The 27,398-nt window shown below is 54.7% G+C and overlaps 1 protein-coding gene across 2 annotated transcripts in view; it reads left to right on the top strand.

Moving 5' to 3' along the window:
- Positions 1-477: 477 nt before the first annotated feature.
- The window catches only part of SRRM3 (serine/arginine repetitive matrix 3), a 53,152-nt gene continuing 26,231 nt past the window's right edge, over positions 478-27,398 (top strand). For both annotated transcript variants that reach the window (XR_009492873.1, XM_024985197.2), the window contains exons 1-2: positions 478-639; positions 22,856-23,120. Coding sequence is in view for 1 of the 2 variants with exons in the window: in XM_024985197.2 (XP_024840965.1) it covers positions 22,888-23,120 (233 nt within the window). In the remaining variant the exon portion in view is untranslated. The remainder of the gene's footprint in view (positions 640-22,855; positions 23,121-27,398) is intronic.

The following is a 27,398-nucleotide window of genomic DNA, read 5'->3' on the forward strand; positions in this document are numbered from 1 at the left end:
CCACTCAGCCGGCTCACTGTCCAGCCAAGGAAACTCAGGCGGAAGCTGTAGGATAACAGGCTTCCAAAGTCACGAAGAGAGTAACCAAAGGGGGACTTGAACTCAGGACTCCAGACAGCCAACGCAGCACCAGGGAAGGTCCAGAGATCCCATTCTCAAAAACCTCCCTCCTTTGGGATGTCTCCCACCGCCCCGCCTGGCCTCGGTCAGGCCACCAGGATGCACGATGAAAGGGGGCATCCCAGAGGGATCTCTTGCCCCGCCTCCGACCCCTAAGTCGTGGAACTGGTCACTGCAGTGGAAATTCTTTCCCCCAATCCCCCCTCCTCCACGACAGACGCCCAGTCTCTTCCCTCGGAGGCGGGCGGCCTCCAGGACTGTGGAGGGCGCTGTAGGTGCTGGGCCGCTCTGGCCGGCAAGCGGCGGGCTGGGAGGCCGCCTCCATGGTGGTGCGCTGTCCAGCATTTCAGCAATCGGCGGCGGCGCCCGCGGGGAGACGGAGGGCGCGGGGCCGCGGGGGCCGCGGAGCTACCCTGCCGAGCCGAGCCGAGCCGAGGAGGCGGCCCGGAGGCCACCCAGACAAGCGGGACCAGAGGGCCTGGCTCCAGCACCCGGCGGAGCTCAGCAGTCAGCAGGAAGGTGAGAGCCCCGGCTGGGGCGGGGGCATTTCCCAGAGGGGTTGGGGCTGGGTTGGATCTTGGGCCTCTCCAGCTGGGCCAGGGCCCAGAGTCCACGGAACCCAGAGCGGACGGTAGCGGGTGGGGGACTGTCTGTGTGTTTGGTCGCGGGGTGCGAGGCACCTGGGGAACAGAGATGAGGAACGTTGTTCATTTCACTGAGAGGGATGAAGAAAGTGAGAACCCTGCTGGGTCACGGGCAGGACTCCACTGAGCTTAAATGACCACGGCCTGGTCCATAAGGATGCTAGAGAGGCACCCGACTGCAGTCTAATTGCCCTCTCGCAATTGAGAAGAAGGACCTGCTCCCTAGGGAAGGGAAAGACCAGTGAAGAGACCCTGTGGAGATGCTGGTCACTGGGAGGGATGAAGGGAGCAGGCCCCCACCTGAATGCTGGGCTTCTGTCCAGCACAGGGTGGCAGCATCAGGGACAGTCTGGCCCCTTTCCCAGCTGCCCAAATGCCCCTGGGGAGGCAGAAGCTGGCAACAAGAACTGGGTCTCACACAGGATGGCATTTACTCTCTCACTGGGGAGAAAGTGAAGGACACAGAAGAGATAATAACCATTAGGAGTTTGGGAGGGGGGTTCTCTGTGGTCTCTCTGGGTGCCCAGGGAGGGTTTCTGGGGCTCACAGTGAGTCCGACCAACCCCAGAACAAATTCTTGGTTTAAAAAGAGAGAGAGAGAGAAGAGACGCAGGCTCCTTCTTGCCTCCTCCTCACCCTCCCTGCCAGAGCTCCTGCCTGGACAGTGTGAAGCCTCCTGCAGTTCCTGCTCCTGGCGGCAGGTCCATTGTGGGGATGGGTTTGAAGGGGAGCAAAAGAAGGGCACCCCAGGTCTGACCTGGTACTCCAGTGTCTGTGCTCTATCCCAACCATAACTTCTCACTCTCCAAAGACCTCACTCACTCATCCACTTCTGGCCTCAAGGGGCCTGGGTTGACCTTTTGTCCCATGACAAGAGAAAAGGCAGGTTCTTCGATGGAGACCTGAGCAGGGTTTGGAGAATTTCTCTGTAGAGGGAACATCTTAAGGTCATGGTCCCAGCAGGTGTCAGATCCTTCCCCAGCCAGAAATAGGACCAAGCTGGCTCAGAAATTGCTCCCACACAACATCAGCTTTTCGGTTCCCTAACTTTATGCCCCATCCCACTCTCCTGTGAGCGATGGAGGAGGAATTCTTGAAGAGCGAATAAAGAGTGGTTTGGATTTTAAAAGGTAGAGCTGAGTGGGTAGAAAGTCATGGACTTTGAAGTGTGAGAGACATGGGTTCACATCTAAGCTGTGTGACTTCAGGTAAACCACTTAACCTTTCTGAGCCTGTTTCCCAATTTGTAAAACAGGTATAGCATTAACAGTATCTACTTTGGCGGTCAAAGAAATAATTCAACTATTTATTGGATAGGAAACTAGTTTTAAGCTGTGCAATGCTGGGCAAGTTTCAGCAAATCAAATGCAAGTAAGAATTTTTAAGGAGAAGCTACGCAAAGAGGGAAAAGTTTTCAGTATTGTTTGAAGCATATCTTCCTTTTCCCAGAGTGGGTGGACACTGGCTGATGGTCTCGTATCAGGCGCCATATAGGCTACAGTTAACTCAGCTCATCCTCATGAAAACTTAACAAGGAAGCCATCAATGTCCCCATTTCACAACTGAGAAATGAGACTTGAATGACTTTCGCAAGGTCATGAAGCCACCCAAGCTGTCTTCCCTGGGACAGGAGTGGAGCTGATATCCTGTCCTGGCCCCTTGATATCAAGACCCAGCTAAATGTCAGTTTCTTGATTCATGATGCCAGCTTTCCAGGTGAGAAGCCTGAGGCATATGGGTGAGGAGGTGTGATGCAGTGAGGAACTGACTCCCCCGAGGTCGCTGGGATATTTGGAGGTGGAACACGCTTTGAATTGTCCAACTGGGTGCCCCCACCACAACCTACCCCTGCCACCCTGACACCTGCCAGAGAGGGAGCCTGGGTCTGGCAGGCCCATCTGCTCACTGCCCCACCCACTCTCACCTTTTCTGCCTGCCAGCCTCTTGCTGACCTCGGCAAGCCTGTGGCCGCCTGTTCCTCTCTGGGTGGTCAGCCCTCACCACTGTGATGAGGCCATGGTCCAGAGCAACTGCCAGCATTGCTGGGGTCAGCCTCCCCTACCAGCTTTTCCTTTGCCTTCTTCTTGCTGCCAGTGGGGCAGAATTGTAGCTCCTCCTGTCCCAGCAGCCAGCCAGGGTGCCTCTGAGGTGATGGGGGAGAGCCCCCCCCCATACCGCCTTCCTTAACTCCTACACACAGTCTGAGCCCCTGCCACGGGCCTGTCACTTCTCACGCATTATCTCATTCCATGCTCACATAACCGGGTGCCAAAGCTGCCACCATCTCCCTTTCACAGAGGAGCAAGACGAGACCTGAAGGTGACGTGATGTTCCCAAGGTCACGGAGCGAGGTCTTGGCGCAATCCCAGGCTATGGCCTCAGGGGCCCAGGTGGCTCCCACAACGCCACTTTGTCCTCCATTCCCAAGCTCTCCTGCGTGAGGATCAGCCAGGGCACTGGGGCTTGGCAGGAGGTGGATGGGGGGCGGGGGAGGGGGGCATGTGATGAAGTTCAAGGATCTTCTTTCTGGGCCCATCTCTGACCCTGGCTGCTTGTGTGAGCTTGAACAGGTTCCTTCCTGTCTCCGGGCCTCAATGTCCTCAACCATAAAATAAAAGGGTTTGACCAGATGACACCCCACTCCGGCCCCCTGCTGAAGGCCCTACCAGCACTAAGATTTTAAGATCTCTCTGCTCCATAAATCTGTGTGTCGGGAACCCTATGGTTCCATCAGCAGAAGTAGAATCCACCCCCAGTGTATGAAGGTTAGGTTTATTCATTGGAACTGAGATTTAAAATTCACCCATTCCCCTCCTAGGATCTTCCCAGGTAGCACTAATGGTAAAGAACCTGCCTGCCAATGCAAGAGACGTAAGAGAAGTGGGTTTGATCCCTGGGTCGGGAAGATCCCCTGGAGGAGGGCATGACACCCCACTCCAGTATTCTTGCCTGGAGAATCTCATGGACAGAGGAGCCTGGCAGGCTATGGTCCATAGGGTCTCAAAGAGTTGGACATAACTGAAGCGACTTGGCCCACGCACCCACATCCCTCCAAATTACAAACCTGGGGTCTTAATTCAGAAGAGGAAAATGTGGCTGGAAGAGGCCCAGTGGTTCATCGGGAGATCGTGGTTCTGTGGCTGAGCCAGGATGAAGCCCTCCTGGCCCAAGATTTGAGGTGACCTGCAGGGACACTAAAGATGCTCTCCACACTCCTTCCTGAGTTGTTCAGGAAATCCCAGGAACCTCCCCCAACAGAACACATATACATGAGTCCTACATCCAGGGGAGCAGCCCGGGTACAGTGGTGGAGGCTTATTTTTAGAATATTGGGGAGAGGAAGAGACTTTGCAGCTGACGCTCTAAAGAAAGGAGGCAGAGCCCTGCCAGGGGAGTGGGTCGGTAGGGCCACTGGTTCTGGTTCAGGCTGTGTTGGGGGAGGAGCAACCGGGCAAGACATGGGGGAGTTCCTTCTCAATTCCAACATCTGGGCTCAGTGAGAGGGGAAAGGGATTGAGGAGAGAAAGGAAGAGGGCCCCAGCTGAAGGCAGGCAACACCGTGGGTCATGGAGGCTCGGGAAGGGGGAGGAGGCACAGGGAGGTGGTACTCAGAGAAAGGAGGGTAACCATGAGTGGAGAGGAGTTAGAAGAGGGGAGCGGGGCTCAGTAGAGGGGAGTGAGATCAGAGAGGAGGAGGGGGTTAGAGAAGGGAGGGGGCGGAGTGAGAGCACAGGAGGAGCCCGTGATGGGGAGGGACTGTTACCGACAGTTACAGACCCCAGCCTGGCCCAGCCGAGGTCTTCACTGGGGTCTCGGGCCCGCTGACACTGCTGGGTTCTTCTGGGTCATGAGAACAGGAGGGCTTCAGCTCTCTTGACTCTGTGTCATCCAGGACAGGGTTCTCAGGGGGCCTGGGCAAGCGAGCCAGGCAGGCCCCGGCTGCCCCTTGTGCCCAGGAGAGAGACCTCAGTGGCCACATGCGCCCAGGCTCCAGAGCAGCCCCCCAACCCCCAGGGTCTCCTCGCTTATAGCCAAAAGCCGCCCGCCCATCCGTCTGCGTCGCTGCTTCCCCAGCAGTCAGCCTGGCCTCAGCATCCTGCCGCCCCCGCCCTGGCCTCCTGCCCACTGCAGAGGCTGCTGTGCCAGCTGGAGCATCCTGCCGGGGCCTGGGAGGACTGGAGGGGGACCTGAGCCCAGGGAATCGGACCCTGAGGCCCAAGCAGCTTACTGAGCTGAGCTGGGGTGGGGTGGGGTGGGAGGGGGGTGCCCTCAGCCTGCCTGTTTCTAGCATCCAGAATGGCCTGTGGCTCTGAGATCTCTCCTAGGACTGAGCCCTATCCCCACCCCCATCCCCCCAAACTCCCTAGGATGGAGACAAGTAAGTTTTGTTGAATTCTTCTGATGTTAAGAATGGTGCATCCTCATTGGGTTAGACTCAGGAGATAGAAAAACCAAGGAGAGAAAGGGCGCGTGTGGTCCCACCTTGAACAAACGGGTCTTTCCTACCAGGACTTTGTCCGTGTGATCATAGATACACGGTGTTAAATAACTGGGAACACCCTGTTGAGCTAAGTGGGCGTGCTGTTTTTCACTCTATAGTGAGAATTTTCTGATATCTTTAAAGATTCTGCAAAAAGCCTACTTTTCGAGGCCAGATGAACACTGGGCACTGGTGGAGAGCTTCACAGGGAGCCAGGGAGAGCTGCGGGGGTGGGGAGGGACTTGCTCTCCTCCTACGCTCTTGGGTGGGGCACACCTTGGGGGTCTGCTGGTCATGGGTTTCCCTTGGGGAGGATGACGCTGGGGCCCGTGCCAGGGTCAGCTGGGGACTGGGGCGGGGAGGGGGGGGCCTGCCTCCCTCTGCCAGGGACCATGGCGGGGGAGGGCCAAGGCTGCCGGGGGAGGTGGAGCAGGAGACAGCCCTACATCCCCCTGGGCGGGGTGAGAACCTGGACCCACTCAGACCTTAGAAGAAGGAGCTCAGAACTGGGAATCAGGCGACTGCCAATCTCCTGGGCTCTGATCGCATCTAGATGCTCACCTCCACAGTCAGGTCTGTTTCCCTTCCCCGTGAAATGGGCACAATAACACCAGGGGCATGCTGACAAGCGATTCGGGTGGTGAGTGCCAAGGCACCCAAGGAGGGACAAGACCCAGTGCACTGCCCAGAGGTGGCGGTCACTTGAGTGAGACCACACTGTTAGCATCCACCGAGTGCCTCCTATTTTCCCGGCATCGTATGAACAGCGGGGACATAGCCGTGAAGCAGACACCCGCCCTCACCTTGAGGAGCTCCCACGCTAGTAGGAGTGGGAGGCGTGAGGGAACTGAGGGATGGCCGTTGAGTTTCTGCTGGGGACTAAGATGTCCACAGAGATGTGGACAGCCAGAGGAGGTGCTAGGGAGAGAGACCTTCAAGTCGGGCTTTGGAGAGAGACAGAAAAGATGCTAGACAGAGAAAGTAAAGATAAGGCACTCCTTATAACAGTGGGGGCCACGGCCCGGGGATGAGAAGTCCCAGTGAACTAAGAGGACAGTCGATGATCTAACTTAGCCATGGGATGCCTGAAGCTAGAGGGCAGCCCCAGGGGTGTGGCCAGCCAGGTCTGGTCTTGAAGGACCTTGAAAACCGCTTCGTGCTGAGCGTTGGTTTGGAAAGGGATGGGAGTCAGGGAAGGCTTTGAAGCAGTGTCATGATCAGACCCGCACTTAAGGAAGCCCGATCTGGCTGCCTTGGGCAGGAGGATGATGGAGAGAAAGACCAAGGGTAGGAGGCTAGGGTCAGGGGGCACAGCTGCAGTGGGGCGGGTGTGGGGGATGTGCCCCAGGAGGTTTGACAGGGGTGGATCTAGGCCAGGCTTACCAGGGGGTAGGGGTCTGGGCATGGTTGGAGTTGGAGTGGGGGGCGGGGGGAAGTGGCTGACACAGCTGTCAGCACCGAAGAAGCAGGCTGGGGAGGTGGGCTTCAGGCCGGGCAGAGGGGCCCAGCCACCTCTTCTCCCAGTGGGTGGCCAGACTGGGATGGAGCGGAAGCTGGGACTTGCACCAGGTCTCGCCTACAGGCAGCCCTGTCCCTGCTCCCTGCCTGGCAGAGTCTCTCTTATGCTTCCTTGTTCTTATGACCCATCCCTCATTGACCCCAGAACACCTCTCTTCCCTGCCTCCCGAATTCTCTCTTCCTCTGTCCTCTGCTCCTCATACATCAGAAAGTAGGGACAGTCATTCATTCATTCATCAAACATGAGCTCAGCAGCTCCTCTGAATTAAAACACTCAGTTATCATTGTCATCTCCAAGCCCCGTGCTCAGTACTGGAGAAAAGCAGGAGCAACCCTCAGTCTAGTGGGGAGTCAGGCCCAAGAGCTGGTGACTATTTGAGGATGGAATACAGGTTATGTGGGACCATCCAGAGAGCTGCTGGGGCACTGGCATTGAGGGCAGGGTGGCCCACCTGGTTGATGTTGGAGCCAGCTTCACAGATGGTCCCCAGAGGAGGAGGACAGGTCTGCCAGGGGGAAGAAAGGGGAAGGGCATTTCTGACAGAAAGAACAGTCTGGAGGTGGGAAGAGTCCCGGGCACTTGGGGAAGAGGGTGGCTGGAGAGGCTAAGGAACGTGGGATCAGGCGGGAGAGGGAGGCCTCATGAGGGGCCTTAATGCCAGGCTGCGGAGTCTGGGCTTTCTCCTGCAGGCAGCAGAGAAACCAAGGGAGGTTTCCCGCAGGTAAGCACATGGCCAGAGCAGTTTCAGGAAGGTCATCTCTGAAGGGCAGGCAGGACTGGACAGATGGAGTGGACGGGGGCCGGCGGTAAGCTTTCAGGACACAGATCACGTGGCCTGGGACCTCCCCTGCCGCAGCTGGGACACCCAGAACCACGGCAGCCACGGTCTCCAGGTTCAGAGTCCCGGCCTCGGTATTTCCAGAACAGTCCACAAACAGCAGGTTCCTGGGACCCGCCCATGTAGAGCCTGATTGTAGGGCCTGGGCGGGGTCTGAATTTTTTTGTTAACGTTTCATTTTATACTGGAGTAGAGCCGATTAACCATGTTGAGATACTGCCAGGTGGTCAGCAAAGGGGCTCCCCGGGGACTACCCATGCTAGCAGCGAGAATCGGGGCCTCTTTGCTTTGCAGATGCTCTTTCCTTTGCCTGCATGCTCTTCTTCCCGCTTTCTTTACCTCCTTGACCTTCAGTCTCTGCTCCCGTGTCTTTTGCGCCATGCCTTGTTCCAAGCCCCCAGGTGCCACCTCTTTCTCACCCCACCTTTTATACTCTGTCCTCCTGGCTGCCTCCCTCGGTAACCATCGGGGGCACCCATTTGGTATCTCGCATGTGCCAGACACCGTCGCAAGAGTTTCACACGTCCTAACTCATTTAGTCCTTGCAACATCTTACAACAGAGTCAGGTCACAGCCTAGGCTACTGAAGCACAGAGAGGTTGTTGATGTCACCAGCGTCACCCAGCAAAGAGGCTGCGCTGTTCTGTGACGTCCCAGATGAGGAGCCCTTTGAGGGCAGCGATCCTGTGCAGTTCCTCATCACAGGTGCCCAGAGCAAGCACAGGGCCTGGCACGTGGGAGGGGCTCAGTTTTCTCATCTGTAGAATGGGCAATTCCGCTCCAAGACTGCTCCGCAGCTTGGGCGCGTCCAGGGCCCTGGTGGGGGTTATAAACTCTGAGGTGTACGGACTGGGGTGGGGCCGGGCGTGGCAGCCGAGGGGGAACTCCTTGCTTGGACTTTGGGGTGGAACCATTTCCCGGACAGGATGCCTTTCTGCCTCCTCTGCTGTGCTGAGATTCAGCCTCTCGTAGAATCAGACTCATTCAGATCTGGCCAGGGGCCGGGGAAGGTGTTGTGGCCAGGGTGGGGTCGAATCCCCTGATGTAGATTCTGGGGCCCAAGGCAGAGCCAGGTGGGGACTCGGAGAGGCCGCAGCTGCCAGAGTGACCCCCATTTTCCCTGTGAACTTATGGGGCTTGTCCTTTCCTAGAGCAAGGAGGGCCCCCCACACCCCCCTGCCATCCCTGCCTCCCACCCACCATCCCTTGAGAGCCATAGGTTATTGTCAGTGATGTTGTTAATTAACTGCTTAATTAACTATTTAGGCTAATCAGATTAATTGACATTAATTGGCTACCATTTGTCAAGGACCCTGGAAAGCAGTGCCTCTCAGAGTTGAAGCATGTGACTGGGTCTGGGCAGGGGTGTGGGGCGGAGTTGTCGGTGCCCTGTGGAGCTGGGGGAGCAGGCAGCAGGCAGGGGCAGGACGGCTGCCCAGGTGCTGCCTCTGCCGGCGGCTCACGGGGACAGTCCTTGGACACCTGAGCCCTGGGTCTTCATGCTGGGAACTGCATCACCTCTTCCTTTCCCATAGTTGCATTTAAACAAAACAAAAAGTCCGATCAAGTACCAGAGGCAAGAGTGAGTACTTTCCATCCCCAAGGGCTGCAAAGACCTCAGAGTGGGGAGAGACCTTAAAATCCTAAATAAGCCGTGATATAAGTAGGTCACCACCTAACAACTGTGGGGATGACGTGCACACATTCGGTTTTTTAAAAAGGGAAAGATGAAGCAGTATAGGGTTTATCAACGATGCAAAATATTAAACTGTGATAAAATGATCCGATTCGCATTATTTAGTCAGTGACAGCCCCCAAAACCCACAGTACATTTTTATACCTGTTTTAAAACACAACTTACAGTTTTAAATTATAGCACTTGAAACAAAAAAGAAAAAACTACTATGAAATGCATCCTACGTTTTGGAGAAAGAAAAAAAAAAAAGGCAACCCACTCAAAACTGAAAGTGTGAATTTGTCTTCAGAGCCTTTCTTTCAACATTAAATGGCTCCCACATCTAGTCCGATGCTGGGCTGGAAGATGGTAGCCTGCAGCTTCATCTGGACTTTTTCACTGACTCCCCCCATCCCCCGCTACTCCAGAGGGTCCCTTCTCCTCTCTGGTGAATCCCTGGCCTAGCTTCCTGATGTGCTTGCAGGGGGGCATAGGAGGTGTGGGTTTCAAGTATTCTGGAGATGAATACAAATGTGAGAGGAGAAAGGAGGTCCATTTTGGTGGGAGAGTCAAGCTCCCGGGATGAGGGGTCCTTCAGGGCATGAGGAAAGCTCCGGGCTTGATGACAGAGATCTCGAGCTTGGTAAGGGAAGACTTAGAGAATGAATGTGGGGTCTCTCTCCCCCTTTACTGCCCAATCCTGCAGCCCCTGGGGAAGGAAGGACCAGAAGAGACTGGAGGCAGTTGCCTAGCAACGAGAGGCGCATCTGGATCGATGGGAATGGCAGACGAGGCTCCAGCCCCCAGCCCGACTCTCTCTTTGATCTCACCCGGCCCAGCAGAAACCTGGGGGGGATGCCCAGGGCAGCCTGCCTGATTAAAGCTGAGTCAATAGAGGGAATTTTCCATAATGAGATTGTGTGGGCAGCAGAGGCAGCTGCACTGTCTCCCTGCTGCACCCTCCCCAGTGGGTGGAAGGGGCTTTTCTGTCTGTCCAGCACACACCCTTCCTGCTGATAGCTCCAACAGGGGCGTGGGGTACATCGTCACCCAGCTTGGACTCCTCCAAGTGTTGGGCTGCCGAGAATTCAGAGCCCAGCCCTGCCCTGGCCCCACTAGTATCCAGGCCCCAGTGCTTAGTCCAGATGGAGAAACTGAAGCCTGAAAAGGGAAAGAGATCTGGTCATACAGCTTCTAGCCCATCTCCCCTTTCCTTAACCCAGCCCTCAGGTGTGAACCAGGGCGGGTCTGACCTTTGTGGGGAGAAGAAGCGGGTAAAGGAAATAATGAAGCTGATGACAACTCGGGGCACCTCTGGTTTTACTCCAGGCCTCCCCTGATGGGTCAGCTGGTAAAGAAGCCACCTGCAGTGCAGGAGACCTGGCTTCGCTCCCTGGGTTGGAAAGATCCCCTGGAAAAGGGAACAGCTACCCACTCCAGTATTCTGGCCTGGAGAGTTCCACGGACTGTCTAGTCCATAGGGTTTCAAAGAGTCAGACACGACTGAGCTACTCTCACTTGCAGCCCTAGAGGCCAGCTTGGGAGAGTCCTCGGAGAGCACGGTGTCCTGACACCTTAGGTGGCTCTCTCTAGGACACCACCCCAAGGCCATCTGGCTTGGACCCTCCCCAGGACACAGAGGTCACCACTTCCCTGGCAGCCCAGGCCATCAGCGACAGCTCAGCCATGATAAGGTTCTTTTCTCAGTCTCCTCCCTGCAACCCCAAATCTCCATTCGAGCTCAGGCAGCCACAGGGAATCTGTGGCTGTCTGTTCCCTGTCTAGAAGTCTACAGTTCTCTGAAGGCCACTGAGGGCCGTGAAAAGAAATAGAGTGGGCTGGGTGGGGGCAGGGATTCCTTTGTTCCACTGAAACACAGGGGAGGGGAGACTAAAACACAGCTTGCTTGTCTGATTCCAGCACTGGTCTGTAGACTGCTTCCTGGATTGACCTGGTCTGTATTGTTTTCAGTGGCCAGTATCGTGAGTTCTGTCTGCTCTGCGTTGGTCTGCATTGGTCTGTGGGTTCCCTACGTTGTTGTTGTTCAGTCGCTTAGTTGTGGCCCACTCTTTGCAACCCCATGGACTGCAGCATGCCAAGCTTCCCTGTCCTTGACTATCTCCTGGAGTTTGCTCAAATTCATGTCCACTGAGTCGGTGGTGCCATCCAACCATCTCATCCTCTGTCGTCCCCTTCTCCTCCTGCCTTCAATCTTGTCCAGCATCAGGGTCTTTTCAAATGAGTCAGTTCTTCACATCAGATGGCCAAAGTATTGGAGTTTCAGTTTCAGCATCAGTCCTTTCAATGAATATTCAGGACTGATTTCCTTTAGGATGGACTGGTTGGATCTCCTTGCAGTCCAAGGGATGCTCAAGAGCCTTCTCCAACACCACAGTTCAAAAGCATCAATTCTTTGGTGCTCAGCCTTCTTTATGGTCCAGCTCCCACATCCATGCACGACTAGTGAAAAAACCATAGCTTTGACTACACAGATCTTTATCAGCAAAGTAATGTCTTTGCTTTTTAATATGCTGTCTAGGTTGGTCATAACTTTTCTTCCAAGGAGCAAGCATCTAATCTGAACTCCTGGTTCCTCTATGGCCTGTCCTGGGTTGCAGTGATCTGCACTGGTCTCATTTAGGCTGTCTTGCTTTTACTGTGGATCACTCTGTAGGGAGCAGACAGCTGAGGCCTCTTTGTCCCTGGGGACCTGCCATCCAGGCCCTCTGCTCTAGGAACTCAAATCAGAGGCAACAGGAACAAAGACAGGGCCCAGGGCTGATGGGCAGGAGCCTAGTGCCAGGCAGGGCCTTCCTATCCATTGAATGACAGAGCTGGACTCCAGGGCTTACCAAGTATGTGACCATGTGGCCTTTGCAAATATCAACACATATAAAGTCTGGGCATAATGAGAGTGGTAACCAGGAAACTTTGCCACCCAGGTCCCCAGAGATGGAGGTGGTAAAAAACAAACATACAAAAAAAACGCAAGTAGTGAGCTCCCCATCAGTACAAACACAGGCTGGGTTTCAACAAATGCTCACAGATGGCTGCTTTGTGCCAAGCTCTGTGCTGAGCAATAGGGGTGCAAAGATGGACACAACCCAGTCCCTGCCCTTAGACAGCCCTCACCAGGTCAGGGGGCACATAGTCACAACAGCGCAAGGTAAATATTGAGGGTGGGGACCACAGGGTGAGGCTCTGGGAGGACCACAGAGGCGCATCTCCCAGTGGAAGTCTGGGAGGGCTTCACAGAGGTGATGCCTGAGCAGAGTCCTGTAGGATGAACCAGAAGGGGAAGAGCACTCCAGGCACAGGGAGCAGTTGGCCAGCATGTTCTTGGGTGGCTCAGAGCCCCATGTGTCTGAGATGCAGGGGGGCTGGACAGGTTGCCCAGGACACAGGTGCCAGCTAAGCTGCCCGGCCCTCTCCTGCAGACAGCAGGCATGCCCTTCCTCCCTGGCTTCCCTCGGACACCCCACCTTGGCTCTGGGAACTTCGCCAACCCGCTGCCTCCATTCCACAGCACAGTCTGAGTCTGCAGGGCAGGAGACAGCTCCAAGCCTGCCTGCCAGGCGCAGCTGCCCCCTCCGCCCCACCCCGCAGACAGTGCTGGAGCAGGGCGGGCGGGCAGGAGTGGGACGTGAGGGCTGCTGTCCCTCCGACAACCAGCCCTCCCCCCAAGCCAGCCAGACCCAGCCCAGGGGCTCTAGCCAGCCTTCCCCTGGCTCCAACAGGAGCAGCAGGAAGCTCGACTGTTGAATAATTGAGAAGGCTTTCAGCTCTCTCCCTGCCCCCTGCAGCGTCTTCTCGAGGGTTGGGTAACAAACAGCGGTGCCAGCGCCTCCCAAGAGAGACTCCAAGGAGGCTGGGAGGAAGCTCGCTCGGCTAACCCTCTCGCTTCCAGCCGTCCTCCCCGGCCTCGCCCCACAGCGTCTTTTTCCCTGTGAACGCTGGTCCCTACTGGTCCGTGTGGGTGGCAGTCTGCTAGTCTTCACAAGCGGATACTGATCTGATGCATTATCAAATGCATCAACCTCTGATTTCTACTGTACGTCTTCCTGATTAACTCATGCCTGTAGTGGTTTAGACGAGCTGGTGTTGTTTGTGGGTAGTATATCACCAACTCAACGGGCACGAGTTTGAGCATGCTCTGGGAGTTGGTGGTGGACGGGGAAGACTGGCGTGCTGCAGTCCATGGGGTCGCAGAGTCGGACATAACTGAGTGACTGAACTGAACTGATGGGTAGTACAGACACTAAATACTTCTACATGGAACTTCCTACGGTCCTGGGCACTGCCACACTGGGCGTATGTTCATTCCCTCACCTCTCATGGCAGGGGGTGCTTGGATTCACCCCATTTTACAAATGAGGAAACTGAGCCAAATGAGGTCAAGTCGCCTTAGGGCCCATAGTGAGTGATTTGAACCCAGGCTGGCTCTTCTGTCACTCGCTGATCCATCTTGGTTAATGCGGACCGAGCTGTCCCTGAGAGTCAGACCTTTCTCCAGGGCGGAAGCCACCAACATTGAAGGCTCCAGGCAGCCAGAGAGATCTTTCTGAAATGCAGAGCTGACCGTGACCTCCCCAGCCCAACAGCCTTCATGGACTCCCTGTGGCCTGCAGGGTATTCCTGGCTCCTGCGGCCCCTCCTGGCCCACTGTGAACAAGCCAGGGTTCTTCCCTTTTTCTCTCCAAGCCTTCTTCCCACACGCCCCACACTCTGCCCAAGACATCCTTCCTCCCCTTCTATGTCCACTAGCTCCTACTTATGTTTCATGATTCCTCCTCCAGGAAGACCTCCCAGCTATGCTCCTCCGTGAACACGCTCTAGCTCAGTTGATGTCTCTGCCGCCTGTCCCCTGCCCCAGCAGTTATCTTGCTTCTTCACCATGCCTCTCCCCCTGCATCCCCTCTGGTGAGCCTCAGACTCTCAGAGTAGCTGTGACATGAATAAGTGACCTGCCCTTAGGGCTGAGAGGCTATCTCCCATAACCCCAGCCCCACCCCCTGGGGCAGGGAGGGAACACAGGGAAGTTTGTTCTGGCCTGATTACCTCTGCCTCCTGCACACACCTCCTGGAGGTCTGGAGAAGGGTCCCCACAGGGAAGGGAGGGGTTGGTTGGAGAACCCCTCCACCGGGCACTCTGGGGACACTCACCAGCATCACGTGTGCAGCCTGGCTTCAGGGCAGGGACTGGGGTGGGGAAGGGGCGCACCCAGATTCCTCGGACGTACTGGAGATGGATTTTCTTTGCCAGATTCATCAAATATCTTGACAAAAACCATTGTTGTTACACACTCATTTCTACAAAGACCCAGACTTAGTTTCACAAGCTAAGTGCCTGGTTTCTTGTGTGTTTATCAGTTCCATCACCTTTGTGACAGTTACAAAGGACTTGTTTTTTTTTCCTCCAGGAAACTCAGGAAGCAAGTCCCTCCCACTCCCTGACCTTGCTCCACACTGGGCTTTTTCTCTGGAAGGGCTAACCCTGGGTTTGCAGTCCCCACCTTCACGGGCAGACTGGTCGCCATCACACACCCCGCTCCATCCTGACCCTCTTAATCCCAGGCCCCCAGACCCCACTATCCCTGAGCCTTCAGCCTGTGCCACACACCCACCCTGCCCCTGCTTGGACCACCCCCTTCCTTAGACTCATCCTTCACAGGACCACTTCAAACACCTTTGCTCTTGGGAAGCCTTCCCTGACCATCGCAGGCAAAGACAGACGCACCCTGGTCTCTTTTTTGCTCCCTTGGCATGGGACAGGGTGGGGACGGGGGTAATCAGGATCTGTCTTCAGAACAAGCTTGTCACTGAAAGAATGAATGATCCCACCACCCTATGAGGGGGGGAATTTTTTTTTTCTTTTTTTCGCCACTCCACGCAGCATGTGGAATCTTAGTTCCCCGACCAGGGATCAAACCCATGTTTCCTGCATTGGAAGAGCAGAGTCTTAAACACTGGACTGCTAGGGAAGTCCCGAGGTAGGGACTATTTTCTCCATTTTATGGATGAGAAAGCTCAGGCTCGGGGACATTTGGTAACATTCCCTGATCGCCCAGGGAGAACTGGTACAAGCAGAACTCTGAGCTCTAATCTTCTGATCCCAAACCGAATGCTGCTTGTTCCTGAGACAGTGGGAGACAACAGAAGGACCTCAGTGGCAAGAAGGTGGTTGAATTGTGTGTGACCATGAGTCGAGAGTTTACGGGAAGCTGTAGGAACCTGTACCTTTGAGGGTGCGAAAGCCCTGCATCCTCCCATCATCACTGGGGAGCTTGGTCTCTGGCCAGCAGCGGGGTGGGGAGAAGGAGCCCCCCGGGGAGTGATGCTGCCTGTTAGGGGAGAGAAGTTTCTAAGCTACAGGAGCAAAAGGGGTCCCTGGGCTGGTGCCGTGTGGGCTGGGGACTGAGACACTGCATGTGAGATGGGAGATGTTTGCTGAGGCCAGTGACGGGGCGGCAGTGGGGAGATGGTGGCCCAGGTCATCCTTGCCCTGGGCTCTGGCCTCTGCCCTCTTCTCCCCCAATAGTCAGCAACCTTGCTCACCCTTGGGTCTCAGTCCCCAGCCCTCAGTCATAGCTCAGCCTTCCGGACATCTGGATGTCCAGGGGCTCCTGGCCCCCTCCACATCCGGAAGAGGACGGTCACCCCTGACAAGCGCCACTGCTTATGAGGCATTCGTGGCATGCCAGGCGCTGTGCTAGCGTTCCACACGCATCAGTCCTTTACCACAGCCCTACAAGGAGGGTGCTGTTATTAGTTCCAGGTCATCAGCAAGGAGGGGCTTCCCTCGTAGCTCAGATGGTAAAGAATCTGCCTGCAGTGGAGGAGACCCAGTTTCGATCCCTGGGTTGGGAAGATCCCCTGGAGAAGGAAATGGTAACCGACCCCAGTGTCCCTGCCTGGAAAATCCCATGAACAGAGGAGCCTGGTGGGCTGCAGTCCATGAGGTCGCAAAGAGTTGGGCACGACTGAGCAACTAATACTTGTGACTTGTGTGATTAGCAAGGAAACCAAGGCACAGAGTTTAAGCTACATGATCAAGGTCACTCAGCTCATGAGTTCCCAAAGGGCACAGCCCTGTTTCCCGGCCTCAAGCCAGGTTCTCCAGGGCAGGACCCAGTCTCCTCAGATGCATGCGTGGCCCACTGTTCCCTCTCCCCCGACCTGGGCTGGTCACTCCCGCCCTCAGCATCTACCCCTCTGAGCTCCGGGGTGAGTGATGAGCTCATTAACTCAGAGACCTCTGTGCCTGTCAGCAGGCTGGACCCTGCAGGACAGATGGGCTGTTGCCCCATCAATTAATGTCTACCAGCAGGGCTGGACTTGCAGGTACCAGCCGCCAGACTGTTCCATCCTGTGCTCAGCCAGGCCTGCTCAGGGGACCCAGGCTGGGGTCTGAGGGAAGGAGGCAGGCCCAGGGACTCAGCTGTGAGGCTTGGAAGTCAGAGCTCAGGCCTTTTAACCACTTCCTGGCTGGCAGAAGGGAGGATGATCCGCCTCCCCCCATGACTCAATCTGCACATGGGTTTGGCTGGCCGGGCATCTGGCCTACCCGCGGACCGACTCAGTGCTGGGATGGCCCCAGGCTGAGCTCTGGGCGGAGCTGGTGTGGCTCTGGCCACTGGCTACAGATGCAGGGAGGAAGTGGGCTGAAGGCTTGGCTTATACCTACATTGCTAGTATAACCTAGACTTCCAGAGCGGGACAAGACTTGTGGGGTCTTTGAGTCCAGCCCCTCATTGTCCAGTGGCGAAGCAAGGGTCCAGAGATAGAAACAGACTCATTCAGGGTCTCACAGCCAAACGGGTAGAGAAAAGACTTCCCATGCGTTACCCTGTCTCCAAGGAGACGCAGTGTCAGTGTCCCCAAGCATCTTAACAAGTCAGGGTCAGGGTCAGGGTCATGGCTCGAGACCTCACAGCTGCCTGTTTGACCCCGACAAGCCCTTAACACAGCCGAGTTTGTCCTCCATATTCTCCATCACAGCAAATGGCTGCACCCGGTCACCCAAGCCGGGGACCCAGTACCATCCGAGGTCCTCCACCCCACATGCAGTCTTGCCCGGTCTGTCCATTTATTTCTAGAATCCTGGTCAGGCCCCTGCTGCTCTGGAGTCCCTGTCTCCAGCTCCTTCCGCCCCCTTCTGGGAAGCCTGCCCTGACCAACTGCCTGGAGATGCAGACTCTTCTCAAATTCTCTTGCGATTACCTATGGTTTCCCAAACAAGCCGGTGAGCTCCCAGGGGGCCAGGATAGGGTCCTGTTTGTCTCCAAATCTCCGTTTGTTGGTGGGGGAGGGAGAGGATGGCAAATGAGTGTGTGCTGTGTTTGTTGAGTAAACATAATAGTCCATCTCCTATTTAAGCAGCTCCTATAATGGGAAACTCACTCATCCTGAGATGAGCCACCTAGCTTTTATTTATATTAAAATATTTATTTGTTTGGTGGCTCTGGGTCTTAGTTGTGGTGCATGGGATCTTCCACCTTCCTTGCTGCGTGCAGGAATTTTTTTTTTTCTTAGTTGCCGAATGTGTGGGATCTAGTTCCCGGACCAAGGATCAAACCCGGGCCCCCTGCATTGGAGTCTTAGCCACTGGACCACACAGGGAAGTCCCCCCGCTACTTAGTTTTTGTAAAGTTTTGATTGTTAGGGGGGAAAATATCCTATCTTGGGCTTATGTGAAGTCCACGTCCTCACAGGAGTCCTGGCTTTGCCTTCTAAAACCATCCAGTTTGGCTAGGGGCTTGCTCCTTTAAGTGGGGTTCAAGGTCCAGCCAAAAGGAAACTTGTTAGAAATGCAGATTATCAGCACCCACCCCAGATCTACTGAGTCAGAAATTCTAGGGCTAGACCCTGGCCATGGGCTCTCCAGGTGCGTAAAGAATCCACCTGCCAATCAGGAGATGTGGGTTCGATCCCTGGGTCAGGAAGATCCCCTGGAGAAGGAAATGGCAACCTATTCCAGTATTCTTGCCTGGGAAGGCCCATGGACAGAGGAGCCTGGTGGGCAACAGTCCAAGGAATCTCAAAAGAGTCGGACATGACTTAGCAACTAAACAACAAGACCCTGTCCATCTATGGTTTAACAAGCCCTTCAGGTGACTCCACAAATAAGATTTGAGAACTGCTGTTCTAGACACTGGCTCCCAATTGCTGTTCCACAGATGGTCTGTATCAGAATCACCTGGAGAACACTGACAATTTCACCCTCAGAGATTTTGATTCAGTAGGTTTCGATAGGAATCATATAAAATACAAGACACTTAGTTTAATTTGAATTTCAGATAAACAATGAATAATTTTTTTTAGTATGAGGATGCCCCAAATATGAAATTCATGAAATTCAAATTATTTTAACTGTGTATCCTGTATTTTTATTTGCAAAATCAGGCAACCCAACCTACTTCTAACAAGCTTCTCAGCAGACTCAGCCAGGTTTGCCCTAAATCCTCCGACCACTTGTGTATTCTTATCACTTCCCCCTTCCAGACATTATATTTTTGTTGATGTGGGCTAAGATAACATGTGCTTTTGGCAGCCACATTATGATATTGACTTAAATTGAGCCTATGACCACTGAAAACCCCTAAATTCTTCCTAAATATGCTCCTTCTAACATATGTCTATCTCACTCCAATTTTAGAAAGTTCGTTTGGGACCCAGAGTCAGGATGTGGCATTTCTCGTGATCTGGTTTCACCTTTTCAGACTCCTCCCATCTTTTCCGTCTGTTGAGTCTTTTTAGATTCTGACTCTGAATTTCTGAACCTTCCCAAGTGGTGGTCTCACTGAATCTGGTCATCAGGTTTTCAAAGTTCTCTCCAGTCAATGGTGAATATACTAGATGGGACATGGGTGAAGACGAAGCCCTGCGGGCCTTCCCTAGATACCCCCATCTGATATGACAGGGACCCATTCATCAGCTCCCTCTGAGCACAGGTTAATCCGCCCACCAATTAAAATAGCACAGAATGTTAGTTTCCACCAACACAGTGTCTCTCCCTCCTTATGAAATCTCACAATTCTGTAATAGATAATATCAGATAAGGGCTTCCCTGGTGGCTCAGATGGTAAAGAGTCTGTCTGTAACGTGGGAGACCCAGGTTCAATCTCTAGGTCAGGAAGATCCTCTGGAGAAGGGAATGGCAACCCAATCCAGACCTGATGTCTGCAATAACTTCCTGGTCTGCTGGTCCAGCAACCCTGACTAGGAAAGAAGTGGGCTCAGCATACAATGATTTGGTCTTAGGGGCCTGGCCGCTCCGCTAGGGGCTCAGGAGTCATTCTTTTAATAACGTGCCTCAGATTCCTGCCTGGCGCCCTCCATTACCAGGTGAAGCTGGCAGAATTCACCATCTGTCCTAGTGGAAACCCAGACAGCATCCATCTTCTGTCTTCCCACCCCTCTCCTTTCCTTCAGTAGCTTCTGAAAGACTGCCCCCGCAGCCTAGCCATCTCGGCCAGGCCTTCTCCTAGTGCTGGAGATAGGATTTCTCAGGGTGTGGAGACCTGAATGCACTCAGAACTGCTCCCACCAGCTTCCCCTGCCCCGTCCTCAAGGAGCTCAGGCCAAGTTCTTGGCTGGGGAGCCTTGCCCACGTCGAGGGCAAGCATGCAGAGCAGCATCACTGAGAACCTGTCTCCACGGCTCTCTCGGGGCCCGAGCACTTTGCTCCCACACCCCCAGTGCATCTTTGGCATTGCCAGGCACTGGGTAGGCTCAGGGGAGCTGGAATGAAGGGCTGGTCCCCTCCCCTCGAAGGGCTAGACCAGGGGTCAGACACAGACAATAAATTGAGCCTCAGTATCTAAAGAGGTGAGGACAAAAGCTGTGGGGGCATAAGGAGGGAACGGCTCATCCTTCATCAGAAGCAGGGAAGGCTTCCGGGAGGAGATGACATTGGAACTGGACTCTGAAGGACGTGCTGGAGTTCCCCAGATAGGGAAGAGAAGCAGTGGAATTCTAGCACTGGGAACCACGTGGGCAAAGGCTCAAAGGAGTGGGAGTGCATGTTTGGGGACAGGTGACCCAGGCTGAGGAGCTGGCTGTTGGCTTCAGGATAAAGTATAGCACTGGATAAAGCTGCAAGATTGTATAAGAAGAAATACAAAGGGGTCTTGAAGGCTGTATCAGGGACCCCACCTATAGTCCTCAGTCCTATCTCCCTCTTTCTTCAAACTTTAAATTTGTACTTTGTATGGGGGTATAGCCGATTAACAATGTTAAAGCAGTTTCCGGTGAACAGAGAAGGGACTCAGCCATACATATACAGGATCCTTTCTCCCCCAAACGCCCCTCCCATCCAGGCTGGGCCATAACACTGAGCAGAGCTCCAGGTGCTATACAATAGGCCTGTCTCCCTGTTTGTCTCTTTATTCCGCTCATAGGCACCAAGCCCCCTGTGTTTCAGACGCTTTGCTGGCACCAGGAATTGGGGCTAAAAAGCCCTCGGCCCACAGGTGGAGTGAGACCTGTGAGCCCACAGTGAAGTGAGGGGGAGAGCTCCAGAGAGCGGAGGAGGGAGGCTCCCAGGAGGTGGCGATGCCTGTGAGCAGTGACTTTGAGGTCATGCCAGAGTCAAGTGCAGAGCATCCTAGGGAAGGGGAGCAGTTGGGGGGGGTGTGGCTGGATGCAAGAGGGATGGAGAATCTGTGTGGGCGTGGCAGTGGACAGGTTGGTCCAGGAAGCAGGTCCAAGCTGTGTCAGGACTGGGAGCCAGGGTGACCGGAAGCCACTGGAGGCTGTTAACTAGGGCATGACAGGGTCTGATTTGCTCCTGGCCCAGTCTCCCAGGTTGCTGATGGAAGATGAACAGAAAGAGGTCAGGGCAGGGGGGTGGGCAGACAGGATGCTGATGCCAGAATGGACCAGAGGCAGAGGCTTGAACTGAGGTGGTAATGAGAGAGAAGGAGATGGGTAAATGTGAGCAATGTCGAGATGGAATATGGGACCAAACTTGATGTTGGTGAGCTGTGGTGGGCCAGGACAATGGAGGTCTCCAAGCTCCATGCATGTCCCTGGCTCAGGGCATGAGACAAGCAGAGCTCTGTGTGGGGTTTGGTGAGTGGGTGATACTTGTGAGTTACCCTCAGAGAAAGCGTGGTAGAGCTAGGGTTGCAGGGCTGGGGTAGGGACAGGCAGGAAGCAGGCAGGGCTTAGAAAAACAGCTTTGTTCTGTAAAGCCCGAAGAGCCTTCCCGAAGAATCTGGATGATGCTTCCAGGCACAGGTTGAGAACAGAGGCTCAGAGAGGGGCAGGAACATCCTTAGGGTCACACAGCAAGGCATGGAGAACCCTGGCCTAGATCCAGACACTTGGGCAGATGAACATATGAAAGGAGCTTGTGTTCCCATTACCACTGTCAGCTCCTGTCACTGTCCCCTTCAAGGCCTTTTTCCTCTCCTGGTCCCCCTCTCTCTTCTCTGCCTTTCATACTCCATGGCTCTGGACACTTTGAGGCCAGTGAGGAGAGTATGTGTTTTGGGGGGTGGGGGGTATTGCAGGAAGGCCCCATCTGGGATGTCCAGACATGCCCGGTTCCTTCTCTTCCCACCTCCCTCCACCCCTTCCCTCCCTCCCATCCCACTCCCTGGGAAGGAGGCCTCCCTGTTGCTTAGCAACTAGCAGAGCCTTGGAGAAAGGAATTGGAAATAGCTCAGGAGGTGCCTCCCCTCTGTTAAGATAAGTCTTTGGTGTGCATGTGTGTGTGTATACATGCGTGTGCAGGGTGCATACAGGTGCACGTTCTACTTTGGGCCGTGGAGCCCCCACTTCTCACCTTCCAAGCCGTGCTGGCTCCCAACCCACCCTGCGCCGGCGAAAGGATGTAGCTGCCTGGAAAGCTAACGTCAGTGCCACTTTTGGTCACATCCTCACAAGCGATGTTTCCAGAACAAAGGAGGGGACGGCCCTGTGGGCTTCAGCCCAGATAAGGCCCCACCTGGAATGCTGACTTTAGAAAAGTTAGCCAGATCGAAGTAGGAACTGAAAACTGCATCTGTGGTGGGAATGGAGCTGAGCCTGGAGAAGGTTCCATCTTCTGGTCTCTGCATGGCTGTCCCGGAGCAGACTGGGATGGGGAGCACGTGTGGTCTGTGACTCCAGGGACCAGAGCCAGAAAAATGGGTACTGGGGAGTGAGAAGCCGGTATTAAACTTAGCCTGAAGGAAAAACAAGAATAAAACCTGGGGAATTGCCAGGAGGTGTGCAGGCAGGGAACAGGCAGTGACCAGGCAGTCAGGCCCAGGCATTGGAACCCGGGCAGAGAGCTTTGTCTTGGATGGTTACTAGGTCCCTGAAGGCGACAAACCTCCTTTAGAGGCCATCTAGTCCGCCTTGAATCCACCCCACGTTACCGATGGGGACAGCCCAGTGTCCGATGCCCCCTCATGCCCTGAGGTGTGACCCACAGGTGCAAACCTGCCACCGCCCGGCTCTGCAGCCAGAGTGGAAGCGGATTAGAGCCATGAGTGGGCCTTTAAATCTCCAGGATTAACCCGCTCCGAGAAGAGCTTAGAAGGTGGCCGAGAAGTGACCATCCCGCCGGGTGTCTGTGTCTGTCCCGCAGGGCCGAGGCCAGCCGCTCCAGGGGCAGCCACTATGTCATCCACCGTGAATAACGGGGCGGCCAGCGTGCCGTCCCCGCCCGACGCGGCGAACGGTTTCCCGCAGCCGGGCGTCTCGTCTGGGGCCTGGCCGCGGGCAGAGGAGGAACTGCGTGCCGCGGAGCCCGGCCTGGTGAAGCGCGCGCACCGCGAGATCCTGGACCATGAGCGCAAGCGGCGCGTGGAGCTCAAGTGCATGGAACTGCAGGAGATGATGGAGGAGCAAGGGTGAGCGGGGAAGGGGGCGGGGCGGGGCTGTGGGCGGGGCCGGGAGGGACTCGAGGCGGGGCCAGGGCGGGGCCAGCGTTGGGATCCCGGAGCCTGAAAGGTCAGAATCTGAGCTATTGCAGGCCCAGTTGAACTTTCATTCATGTATTACTTTATTCTACCAATAAGCTGTCTTGAACTCCTGCTCTATATAAAGTTCTCATCTGGGCTTAGAGTCACAGCAGCCAAGGAGACACAGTCCATGCCTTCGGGAAACATCCAGTCTGGTGTAGGAGAGGGGCATGTAAACGTTAATGACAACTCGAGGCCTCAGTTTTCCCATATGTAAAATGGGTGGTTCGAGCTGCCTGGTCTAAAGCTAGGTGCGGCAGCCAGGCAAGAACGCACAGCGGGCTCCTACTACGTGTGAGGGTGCCTGTGATTTCAGCAAGGGAATTCCAGCCAGCAGCCACATCCAGAAGCTTAGATTTCACCCTGTCTAGTTCGGAGAAGGCAATGGCACCTCACTCCAGTACTCTTGCCTGGAAAATCCCATGGACGGAGGAGCCTGGTAGGCTCCAGTCCATGGGGTTGCTAAGAGTCGGGAACGACTAAGCAACTTCACTTTGACTTTTCACTTTCATGCATTGCAGAAGGAAATGGCAACCCACTCCAGTGTTCTTGCCTGGAGAATCCCAGGGACGGTGGAGCCTGATGGGCTGCCGTCTATGGTGTCGCACAGAGTCGCACACGACTGAAGCAACTTAGCAGCAGCAGCAGTAGTTCAGAACCAGGGGCACACAAGTGGGCCAGATGCTGTGCTGGGCAACACTGGTCCCCAGAGCCGAACTGGAGTCACTTCCTCAAAGAACCCTCTCCCAACCCCTATTCCTTCCCCATCTCAGAAGGGAAACAGGCATGTTAACACCAACTCCACCATAAAATAGGTTAGAATCAGGATTATAGAGAGGACAGCAGGACAGGAAAGGGTCAAGTGCTTCAGGAGCTCAGAGGGGAGATTCTGAGAGAAGACATTTGAATGGGCCTTGAAGGATGAATAAGAGTTCGTCAGGCTGAGAAGGAAGGATTGTGCATCAGTCAGTAAGGATTTAGGGACCTCCCCTGAAAATCCAGTGGAGACGGGACAGCCATCATATGTGGAACTGGAGGCAAAAAAAAAAAAATAGAGAACAGAGTCATTCCCATCTCTACCACTCCAAGGAAAACTGGATTTCCCAAGGCTCCTTTCTGCATCTGCCTGAGTACTTTGAAACTACTGGGCTTGCTGTTGAGGGAGTCAAAGTGGGGAGCAGGGCCTGCCTAACAGGCTGGCACTGTCAGTGAGCTGAGAAATCAGGAGGGCCAGTGCATTAGTGCCTGGAGCCACCTGGGAGCAGACCGCCTGTGTACAGCTGTCCTTCCAAACCACACCTTTGTCTGTTCATCCCCAAGAGGCAGCCAAGACAAGGCTCACTCGTCCCTGTGGAGCCCAGAAGACACTGAGGCTCAGACAGAGATTGTCACTGCCACCACAGGCCCTTAGGAAGGCAGGGCCAAGGCTGCCAGGCAGGGCGGCTTGTAAGAAAAGGGCGCAGGAATTTGGTGTTCACCTCCAGCTGGAGACCAGGTCGGGGTGGGGAGGATCCCTGCAGAGAGGAATGGATGGGTGGAAAGCTGTTGGAGACAGACAGGAGACTTCCAGCTGGTAATGAAAACAGGCTTGATGAGCTGTGGATGTGACCGAAGAAATGAGATCCCCGGGGGTTAGGATGGGGAGTGGAGTATCCTTATACAGAGAGAGTCCCAGACCTTAATTAAACCTGCAGATCCTGCTGAATTGAGAGACTCCAGGAGTGGAGGGAGTGTGGGCGGATGGGCGTTGCTAGGGAACAGACGCCTGGGACAGACGAGAGCCAGCCTTCCGTGCTTCGTTCTAGGAAAATACCCCTTTCCCCACACAAGCCCCGCCCCTTCTCCCTCACAGAGCCCTGCCCACTTCCCCTCACAAGCCCCGCCCTCTTCCGCGCACAAAGCCCCGCCCCCCTCATGGGGCCCTGTCTCCTTCCTAAGCCCCACCCTCTTCACCTAACTTTCCCCATAGGAAAGCCCTCCTCTCCCCAACCTTTCAGAGAACTCCTAAGGGCCCTCACTCACGGCACCCCCTCCCCACAAGTTCCCTATCTCCCCCTGCCGTGGCAGGCTTATTATCTCAGGGGGGCAGCCTCAGGTGAAGGGGGATGGCACTTGACCGTGTCTAATCCCCTGGCATCAAAGGCACATTCCTCGCTGGGGTGTACCCAACAGGTCGTCTCCAGATATTCCATCAGGGGCCCTTCCGCCACCCAAGCCCTCACTCCAGGTGGTCCTTAGACTGGGGTCTCCTATAAAGCCAGCTCTCCGGTTATCAACCCTCTCCCTCTGCCATCTCTTAGCGGCTGCCGCGCCGGTAGACGCCACAGCCACTCTGGAACCCAACAGTCGGGGCTTCCAGCTCTGGCCTGTGACCTTGGGCAAGCCATAGCTACTGGCCTGTTAAATAGGGGGTTGTTCTGAAGAGCCTGTGGACTAAAGCAAGTACAGGGCTCCTGCACCCTACTCCAGTCCCCAGAAAGTGCTCCACAAACACTAGGGATCTTTGCTCTGCTAAAAATCCAGTCATTAATATCCATTTCTAGAAACACTGGTTCATTCGCATTTATTTACCAGGTTTGCAGGCATTTGACAAATATTCCCGCTAGTCATGGAAACACACATTCTTTGGCCCCATTAAAAAGCAACCCCTTTCTTAATACTGATGGATGGTGGCTAATTCACTGGTGATGGATGCTGCCTTTGGTGCCATCTTCCTGGGCAGTCTCTATGGGCAGCCCACAGTCCCTGAGGAGACGGGGACAAAGCCCCCAGCCTCTAGGAGGTGATGTTCCAGGCTTGGCCCCAACCATCCCCCTCCCCACATCCTACCCACCATGCCCCTTCTCATGAGGACCATTGAGCTGGGCTTGGAGCTTTGAGCCCTCCCCTCTCCCTGCTCTATTTCTTCATCTGTAAAATGGGCCACTACCACCACAAACATCCCCCGCCCCCCAGAGCCGTGATGAAGATCAACTTAATGACCAAGGAAGTGATTTTCTAGGAAATGCTGGATCTGGGCAAAGGCAGGCAGAAGGAGACATTTTCCACTCTGGAGACCTCTTTTAAAATGTATTGTCCCCTCACCCCACCCCAGCCCCAGAGGGCAACCCAAGAAGTCCCCAGAGCAAAAATGAATTTGATGCATTTTTCCCAAATGGTGGAAGTGGCAGCGAGGGAGCCAGACTGGCTGGGGAAGCAGCTCAGCCAGGAGGCTGGGGTGCTGAGACAGGCATCCTCGCCCTGCCTACCCTCTTCCCCGTCCGAGCCCTTGACTATTAGCCAGCCGGGCCTCCTGCATGCCCTTGAGTTGGCAGGTGCTGCTACACCCACAGGGCATGGAAGGTTTGGGTACCAGCCTCCTTCTCCATCTCAGCCTTTGCCTCCTGGGAGAGCAGAGGGGAGAGGTTCAGGTGATTATGGATCCAGGACCCTGCTGACCTGGGAGGGGTCTAGGGTAGAAAAAGGCACAGAGCCTGGGACAGTTAGACCCTCTGTCCCCATCGATCTGGGACAAATAATCCTCAATCACCACCATTTCTTGAGCACCTACTGTGTGCTAGGCACTGTGCAAAGTGCTTTTACGTATCATCTCCCTTAATCCTACAAGAATATTGAAAGGCAGGTTACTATCCCATTGCACAGATGTACAAACTCAGACCAAGAGAAGCATGTGGACTTGTCCAAGGTCACAGATCTAGAAAGTGGGAGCACTAAGATTCAAAAACTGTCGCACCAGAATTCAAAAGCATTTTTGGAGGCCCCATGTAGCAGGCAAGGTGCCAGATGCTGGGGACACAAGGTCAATTCAGACAGACAAGGTCCCTGTCCTCGGGGAATTCCCAGGCCAGTGCAGGATGCAAAAGAGTCAACAGATGAAGACTAGCCCAGAAACCACTCCTCCAGGAGGAACCAGGAGGCTGAGGTTGCTATGGAAACACAAATGTTAGCACCTAACCTGACTGGGGAGGCAGGAGGACTCGTCCTGCTGTAAACTTCCCATGAGTCACATCTTTGTGTTCAGCCATGGTTATTTCCACAGAGTAAACCTGGAAGTTAATTTATGAATCAAAAGCTGTATTCCTTTTTTTTTTTTTTAAGGTTTTTGAAAAGAATTGCGAAATTGCTCTCCAAAAAGGCTGAATCAATCCCAAATGCTTGTTGAAGGAG

Source organism: Bos taurus, chromosome 25 (genome assembly GCF_002263795.3).
Source record: "Bos taurus isolate L1 Dominette 01449 registration number 42190680 breed Hereford chromosome 25, ARS-UCD2.0, whole genome shotgun sequence".
Lineage (NCBI taxonomy): Eukaryota > Metazoa > Chordata > Mammalia > Artiodactyla > Bovidae > Bos > Bos taurus.